This window comes from Ammospiza caudacuta, chromosome 31 (genome assembly GCF_027887145.1).
Source record: "Ammospiza caudacuta isolate bAmmCau1 chromosome 31, bAmmCau1.pri, whole genome shotgun sequence".
Lineage (NCBI taxonomy): Eukaryota > Metazoa > Chordata > Aves > Passeriformes > Passerellidae > Ammospiza > Ammospiza caudacuta.
Genome location: NC_080623.1, coordinates 3722627 through 3731116, shown reverse-complemented (window position 1 = coordinate 3731116; position 8490 = coordinate 3722627). Strand labels below are relative to the sequence as shown.

Genomic DNA, 8490 nt, shown 5'->3' with positions numbered 1-8490 from the left:
CTGATTTGTGAGGGGAAAATGCTCATTTCTAAGGGGGAAATGTTCATTTTTGTGGGGAAAATGCTCATTTTGGAGGGAAAAATGCTGAGTTTGAGGGGAAAAGCCTCATTTTTGAGGGAAAAGTGCTCACTTTGAGGGGAAAATGCTGATTTTTAGGGGAAAACCCCCCAAATTTTGAAGGGAATAACCCTCAATATTAAGGAAAACCACCCCTCATTTTGAGGGAAAATATTGAGGGACAAAAACTCGTTTTGAGGTAAAACCCCCGTATTTTACAGGAGTAAAAATCTCATTTTGTGGGAAAGACTCCCTCTTTTTAAGGGAAAAATCGTAATTTTAGGCTTTTAAATCAGTTTTTCGCTTGGAGACGGGAGCCAAAAGCTTTCCCAATCCACAGCAGGGATTTAAAAACCACCGAGACGCGCGGGAGGTTTATTTAAATTTTTTATTTTGTATCTTTTACGCTACAATATAAAAATATTTTATATTTTTACTTGAAAGGAAAATCTCCGGAGGAGCTTGGGATCGCAACAAAATTACTGTTAAAGGCTTGGATAAGCGGAAATTGACGAAAAAAAACTTGGTGTTTTTATTTCCAATAAATTTGAGGCGGGGAGGGACCGAACCCCGCGGCGGCGCAAAATGGCGGCCGGCGGCCGGCGGCCGGACTACAACTCCCATGATGTCCCAACAACGAGGAACTACAATTCCCGTCGTGCCTCGCGCTGAGGTGGGCGTGGCCTGAGCGCTTCCCTATAAATAGGCCCCACCGGCCGAAGCGCGCCCCTCTCGGCCGCCGCCATCTTGGTGCTTTCCGCGGCCGCCGCCTCCATCCGCCGCCATCCGCCTCCATCCGCCGTCCCCCGCCCGCCGGGACTGAGCGGGGCCCCGTAGAACCGCCATGAGGGCCAAGGTGAGCGGCGGGGGACGGCGCCGGGGCGGCCGATGGCGCCTCAGGAGCGGCCGGGCCTGCATGGAGGGGATGGGGGTGGGCTGCGGCCTGGACGAGCCCCGGGGTCGGTGAGGGGAATCGGGGAACGGGAGGGGTCCCTGGGTTAGAGAACGGGGGGGTCCCGGTGAGGGGAACCGGGAAACGGGAGGGGTCCCAGTGTAGGGTTGGGGGGTTTATGGGGGTGTCTCTGCTGGAGGAAACGTGAGGGGAAACTGAGAGAACTGGGAGAGAGAAGCCGATGTGGGACTGGGGGGAACTGGAGGCACTGGGGGAGCTGAACCAGTTTGGGACTGGGACAGTGAGGGAGAAACCAGTCTGGAGTTGGGGCAGTGAGAGTCAAACCAGTCTGGGACTGGGAGAAACAAACCCATGCGGTACTGGGGGCACTGGGAGAGAAACCGGTGTGGGACTGGGTTACTGGGAGAACCAAAGCAGTGTGAGACTGAGGGTGCTGGGAGAGAGAAACCAGTGTGGGACTGGGGTTACTGGGAGAGAGAAACCAGTGTGGTACTGGCGTTACTGGGAGAACCAAAGCAGTGTGGGACTGGGGGCACTGGGAGTGAGAAACCAGTGTGGGACTGGGGGCAGTGGGAGAACCAAAGCAGTGTGGGACTGGGGTTACTGGGAGAGAGAAACCAGTGTGAGACTGGGGGCACTGGGAGAACCAAAGCAGTGTGGGACTGGGGGCACTGGGAGAGAGAAACCAGTGTGGGACTGGGGACACTGAGGGGAATACACCAGTATAGGACTGGGAGCACTGGGAAAAGTAAACCAGTGTGGGACTGGGGGCACTGGGAGAAATAAACCAGTACGGGACTGGTGGGGACTGGGAGAGCCAAAGCTGTGTGGGGCTGGGGGCACTGGTGGGCACTGGTTCAACTGGTGGTTACTGGGAGCACTGGTGGGAACTGAGGAGCACCGGTGGGTACTGGGGGGCACCGGTGGGTACTGGGGGGCACTGGGAACACTGGTGGGCACTGGGGAGCATTTGGGGGGGACTGGTGTGTACTGGGAGCCACTGGGGAGCCCGGAGAGAGAGCACGGGTGGGTTCTGGGAGTACTGGTGGGCTCTGGTTGCACTGGTTGCACTGGGAGCACTGGGGGGCACTGGTGGCACTGGTGGCACTGGGATCGCTGCCCTCTCTCACTCCCTCCCCTCTCTCTCTCCCCGCAGTGGCGCAAGAAGCGAATGCGCAGGTACGTGTGAGAGCCGCGGGCCGGCCCCGCCGCACCGGGGGGGGGGGGGTCCCGGTGCCCTCCCAGCCCCGGTGCCCCCCCCCGGTGCCCCCCCGGGGTGGTGACACCGCCCCCGCTGTGTCCGCAGGCTGAAGCGCAAGAGGAGGAAGATGAGGCAGAGGTCCAAGTAACGGCTCCCAGCGCGGGGACGCGCCCCGGTGCCGCCCGGTGCCCCCTCCCGGTGCCGTCCCGGTGCTGTCCCGGTGCCGCGGGGGGGCTCCGCCGGGCCGGGCCCGTTCTTTGCTTTGCGGCGGCCGCCGTGCCGTGAATAAAAGTTGTTGTTGCTTACACGTGTGGGGGCTCTGTCGGTGACTGGTGGGGGTGGGGGGTCGGAGTTTCTCCGGTAACCGGGGACCACCGTGGAGGTTCCGCCGGTAATGGGGCTGGGGATGGAACGGGAGATCCTCCGGTAGCGATGTGGGGGGGCTTCAAAGAACAGGGCACGGTGAGAACCGGGGGTTTCTTCAGTGTGACCGCGGCGGCACCCGGAATCCTCCGGTAACGGGTTAGGGCAGTGGGACCGGGGGGAATTCTCCGGGAGCGGGATGAGCGCGGTGATTCCTCCGGTAACGGGAGCGGGGTGAGGAACCCTCGGTAACGGCGCCGTGAGCAGGCCCCGGGCTCGCTCCGAGCCCACCGGGCCCGGGAAGTTCCGGTATTACGCGGTAACGGCGAGACGGCGTCTCCCGCCGGTGACGTCACGGCGAGACGCATTTCCGGCGCGCCGCGCGCTCCCGGCTCCTTCCGGGCCGCCCCGGAAGCGGCACCGAGCGGGTCCCGCCCGCCGCCGGCACCGGCCGCGCGTTGGTGGCGCCGGAGGCCCCGCGGGGAGGCCGCGAGCCGGTGAGTGCCGGGCCGGGCCGGGGGAGGCCGCGCTCCGCCCTCCGCCAGGCCCCGCCGCTCCCGGTGCGCTCCGTGCCCGTCCCGGTGCGGCTCGCGGGGCTGTCACGGGACGCGCCTGGGTTTCCCCCGCGGTTCGGCGGTGCTGGCGGGCACCGGGGTTGCGGTGGGGGGATCATCGCCCGTGCTGCCCCGGTACCGGCCCCGCCGCAGCCTCGGTGCCCCCCGGGATCCTCCCGTTCCTCCCTTCTGCCCTTCCCACCGGTACCGGGGGCACTCCCGGTCCTTCCCTCTCTCCCTCCCTTCCGTGCTCGCGGGGCCCCTCCCGGTCCCTCCCTCGGTGCCCGGGGCTTGGTGAATCCCCCTCTCCCCCCTTCCCGGGGTCCCTCCCGGTTCTTCCTCCATCCCCTCCTGCTCCTCATCCCCTTCCTCTTCCGTCCCTCCCTCCCGGTGCCCCGGGGTGGGATTTGCCCCGTTCCCGGTCGCTCCCTCTCTCCCTCCCTGTGATCTGGGGTGGGACTCCCCCATTCCCCGTCCCTCCCTCAGGTGACTTCTGCCGGTACCCCGGGGTGGGTGTGAACCCTCTCGCCATCAGCACCGGGCTCACTCCCGGTCCCTCCCTCCCTCCCGGTACCCCGGGGTGGGATTGTCCCGTTCCTTCCCTCCCTCGCCCCATCCCTCCCTCTCTCTTTGTGCCCTGGGGTTCGAGTGCCCCCATTTCTGCTCCTTCCCTCCCTCACCCCATCCCTCCCTCCTCCGGTGACCCCTCAGAGTGGGATTTACCCCATTCCCTGTCCCCCCATTTCTCCTGGTGCCCCCTCAAGGTGGGGCTCCCCCATTCCTGGTCCCTCTCTCCCTCCCTCCTCCGGTGACCCCTCGGGGTGCCCTGGGGTGGCATTTGCCCCATTCCCAGTCCCCCATTCCCGGTCTCTCCCTCCCTCACCCCATCCCTCCCTCTCTCCCTCCTCCGGTGACCCCTCAAGGTGGGACTCCCCCATTCCTGGTCCCTCTCTCCCTCCCTCCTCCAGTGACCCCTTGAGTTGGGATTTACCCCTTTCCCTGTCCCTCCCTCCCCTTCTCCCCTTTGGTGACCCCTCAAGCTGGGACTGCCCCCTTTCCCTGTCCCTCTGGTGACCCCTCCCAGTACCCCAGGGTGGTTGGGGACCCTCTCCCCCTCAGCACCGGGGTCACTCCCAGACCCTCCCTCCCTCCTCCGGTGACCCCTCAGAGTGGGATTTACCCCATTCCCTGTCCCCCCATTTCTCCTGGTGCCCCCTCAAGGTGGGACTCCCCCATTCCTGGTCCCTCTCTCCCTCCCTCCTCCAGTGACCCCTCTGGGTGCCCTGGGGTGGCATTTGCCCCATTCCCGGTCTCTCCCTCCCTCACCCCATCCCTCCCTCTCTCCCTCCTCCGGTGACCCCTCAAGGTGGGGCTCCCCCATTCCTGGTCCCTCTCTCCCTCCCTCCTCCAGTGACCCCTCAGAGTGGGATTTACCCCATTCCCTGTCCCTCCCTCCTCCGGTGACCCCTCAGAGTGGGATTTACCCCATTCCCTGTGCCCCCACCTTTCCTGGTGCCCCCTCAAGGTGGGGCTCCCCCATTCTCGATGCCCCTCCTGGTCCCTCTCTCCCTCCCTCCTCCGGTGACCCCTCGGGGTGCCCTGGGGTGGCATTTGCCCCATTCCCAGTCCCTCCCTCTCTCCCGGTGCCCCCTCAAGGTGGGGCTGCCCCGTCCCTGACCGCTCCCTCGCCGTCGCCAGCCCTCGCGGTGCCCGCGCCATGCCGGACCGGGACGGTTACCCCGCCAGCACCGGCGCCGGCCCCGGCGGCGTCAGCAGCGGCGACGAATCCTCGTCCGCCCTCCCCGACGACGACATCTGCCGCGACTTCCTGCGCAACGTCTGCAAGCGCGGCAAGCGCTGCCGCTTCCGGCACCCGGACATCTCCGAGGTCACCAACCTGGGCGTGCGCAAGAACGAGTTCATCTTCTGCCACGACTTCCAGAACAAGGAGTGCGTGCGCCTCAACTGCCGCTTCATCCACGGCACCAAGGAGGACGAGGATTGCTACAAGAAAACCGGCGAGCTGCCGCCGCGCCTGCGCCAGAAAGTGGCGGCCGGGCTGGGCTTGTCGCCGGCGGATCTGCCCAACAGCAAAGAGGAGGTGCCCATCTGCAGGGATTTCCTCAAAGGGGACTGCCAGCGCGGCGCCAAGTGTAAATTCCAGCATTTGCAGCGGGATTACGAGTACGAGGCGCGGGGAAGGGAGCAGGGCCGGCGCTACGAGCCCTTCGACGGCCTCTACGAGCCCGACGAGCCGGTGCTGAAGCGGCGGCGGGCCGAGGGGCTCTACGAGAGCTACGAGTACGGCTTCGCCAGCCCGCGCGCCGTGGAGTACCGGCTGCTGGAGGAGGAGAACGTGCTGCTCAGGAAACGCGTGGAGGACCTCAAGAAGCAGGTCAACAACCTGCTGGCCACCAACGAGGTGCTGCTGGAGCAGAACGCCCAATTCCGCAACCAGGCCAAGGTGATGACTCTGAGCTCCACGGCCACGGCCAGCGAGCAGCCGCTGGCGCCCACGGTGACCAACTACAACCACAGCATCGCCCAGACTCACACCACGCTCAGCAGCCAGGCCCTGCAGCCCCGCCCGGTCACCCAGCAGGATTTGGTGGCGCCGGCGGGCGCTCAGGCCGCGCCTCCCGCTAACGGAGCCCCGTTGAACCCCGAGATCGCGCCGCTGTCGGCGGCGGCGGCGCTGGCGCAGACCATCGCGCAGGGCATGGCGCCGCCGCCCGTGTCCATGGCGCCCGTGGCCGTGTCGGTGGCGCCGGTGGCCGTGAGCATGGCGCAGCCGCTCGGCGGCATCACCATGAGCCACGCCACCACGCCCATGGTCACCTACCCCATCGCCTCGCAGAGCATGAGGATAACGGCCATGCCGCACTGACCGCGCCCCCGGGACCGCCGGGAGGCTCACGGTGAACCCAGGGGCGGTGGGGTGAGGACGGACGGACACACGGACGGACGCACGGACGGTGTGGGATGTGCCGCCCCCCTCATCCCGGTGCGACCCCCGGAAGCAGGGGGTGGCGGGATGAGGATGGACGGACACACGGACGGACACACTCCCGGTGGGCGGACTGAGCACCGGGAGTGGGTGGTACCGGAGGTGGTACCGGCTGGTACCTGTAATGTTTTCGGCTATTAAAATAACAAAAAAAAAAAAAAAAGCCCAAAACCGCACGGGACGGGCTGTGCCGGTAGCGGCGGGGAGCGGGTGGGACACCGGAACGCGAAACCGGGACTGGAACCGGGAAACCGGGATGGGGACGCCGGGACCGGGATGGGAACGCGCAGGGCCGTGACATGGCCACGCCCCTCGCATAAACCACGCCCATCACTTAGACCACGCCCACTTAGTGAATAAAGGCGTGGTCAATATACGCGAGCGCGGGGGGCGTGGCCAAGAGTTGGCGGCCGGTCCATGATTGACGCGTGAGGGCGTGGCCAGGGCGCGGCGCTCAATGGGCGTGGCCAGCTGCTGGCAGGCGTCCAATGGGCGGTCCGTGCGTGTGTGTGGAGGGGCGTGTCCCGGGCCGCGCCGCTCAGCCAATCAGCGCCGCGTGCGTGCGCGGGGCGCGGCCGGGGCGGCGCCGCGGCGGGAGCGGAACGGGAGCGCGGAACGGGAGCGGAGCGGAGCGGAGATGGAGCGGCGGAGCGGGCTCGGGCTGGCGGCTCTGGGCGCTCTGGGCCGGCGGCTGCTCTGGGCGCTGCCCGCTTACGCCGCGGGGCTGCTGGGGCTCGGTGCGGGCGCCGTGGTGCTCGCCCTGGCGCTCTACGCGGGCTGGCGGCGGCGGCGGCGCGCCCGGGAGCGCGGGATGCGCGCGGCCGAGCGCCTGCACCGTGAGGAAGAGGCGGCGGTGCGCGCCGCCGCCCGCGGGGAGCTGCCGGCCTGGGTAAGGTGCTCCCGAGCCGCTACCGGTGCTGCGGCGCCGTTATCGCCGCGGGGGAAGCCCCGGCGGGATCCCCGCACCGGGCACCGCCTTCCTCCCCTCCCCGCCGCTCTCTCGGTGGGAGTTTGGGAACCGCCCCCGGTGGGACCCCCGGGATTCCCGAGGCTCCCCCGGTTCTGCTGCGCTGCGGGCGCCGCTGGAGTTCCCCGCACTTCCCGGGGGGGGGGTCCCGGTTCTCCGCTCCGCTGCGGGTCACGCTTGGCGCACCGGGGGATCCCCCCAGCCCCGCGCACCCCCCGGGACCCCCGGGAGCTCCCACAGCCGCACCGGAGCTGTCCCGGCACGGGGGACCCCGCGGCACCGCACGGTCCCCGGTGGGACCCCCGGGCTGTGCCGCGCATCCCGCAACGCTCCCGTACTCCCGGTCCCGGTCCCGCTTCTCTCCGCACCGCTCGGGACCCCCGGAACCCCCCGGGCATCCCCCGGTGCTGTTCCCCAGCCGTTCCTTGCGTTTCCCGGTGGGGCGGGGCCGCACCGGGATCCCCCGGGATCACCGGGACCCCCCCATCCCCATCCATCCCCCGGTGTTCGCCGCAGGGCGCGGTCCCCGCGCTCCGCTCCCCGGTACCGCCCCGGGGCAGCCCCGGTACCGCCCGGGCCTTCCGGCAGTGCCGTGACTCACCGGGCCCGGGGGGAGCCGCTTCCTGCCGCACCCCCCCCGCCACACCGGGACCCCCATTTTGGGGAGGAGTTGGGGGGTGATGGGAGGTGGGGAAACTGAGGCACGGGCGGGAGGGGCCCGGTGGTTCCCGGTGCCCCCGCGGGCTCAGGGCCCCCCCCGCCGCTGTCCCCCCAGGTCAGCTTCCCGGATGTGGAGCGGGCGGAATGGCTCAACAAGGTGAGGAGTCCGTGTGTCCGGGAGTCCGTGTGTCCGGGAGTCCGAGTGTCTGCGTGTCCGAGTGTCTGCGTGTCCGAGTGTCTGTGTGTCCGGGAATCCGTGTGTCCGAGTGTCCGAGTGTCTGCGTGTCCCTGTGTCTGTGTGTCCGGGAGTCCGTGTGTCCCTGTGTCCGTGTGTCCGAGTGTTCGTGTCCGTGTGTCCGGCCCGCGCCCCGCCGCTCCCGCGTCCCTCCGTCCATGCCTCCCGCATCCCTCTGTCCCTCCTGCGTCCCTCCCTCCGTCCCTCCCGCATCCTTCCCTCCCTCCTGGCCTCGTTCCTTCCCTCCCTCGGGTCCGTCCCTCCTCCCGCCGCTCCCGCATCCTTCCCCCGCTCCTCTGTCCCTCCTTCGTCCCTCCCTCCGTCCCTCTGTCCCTCCTTCGTCCCTCCCTCCGTCCCTCTGTCCCTCCGTCCCTCCGTCCCTCCTCCCTCTGTCCCTCCTCCCTCTCTCCTCCATCCCGCATCCTTCCCTCCCTCCCGGCCTCTTTCCATCCCTCCCTCTCTCTCCATCCCTCAATCCCTCCCTCCCTGCATCCCTCTGTCCATCCTTCTGTCCGTCCCTCTGTCCATCCCTC

The 8490-nt window shown here is 67.5% G+C and overlaps 2 protein-coding genes across 2 annotated transcripts in view; both read left to right on the top strand.

Moving 5' to 3' along the window:
• The first annotated feature begins 2946 nt into the window (after positions 1-2946).
• ZC3H10 (zinc finger CCCH-type containing 10) lies at positions 2947-6224 on the top strand. Its single transcript, XM_058822143.1, has 2 exons — positions 2947-3031; positions 4787-6224. Exon 2 carries the CDS (start codon positions 4806-4808, stop codon positions 5973-5975), a length of 1170 nt encoding a protein of 389 aa, XP_058678126.1. The 5' UTR covers positions 2947-3031; positions 4787-4805; the 3' UTR covers positions 5976-6224.
• Positions 6225-6552: 328 nt separating this feature from the next.
• ESYT1 (extended synaptotagmin 1) overlaps positions 6553-8490 on the top strand; it is a 29260-nt gene continuing 27322 nt past the window's right edge. The window contains exons 1-4 of the mRNA XM_058821998.1: positions 6553-6984; positions 7265-7396; positions 7481-7627; positions 7838-7978. Coding sequence (XP_058677981.1) covers positions 6553-6984; positions 7265-7396; positions 7481-7627; positions 7838-7978 — 852 coding nt within the window. The remainder of the gene's footprint in view (positions 6985-7264; positions 7397-7480; positions 7628-7837; positions 7979-8490) is intronic.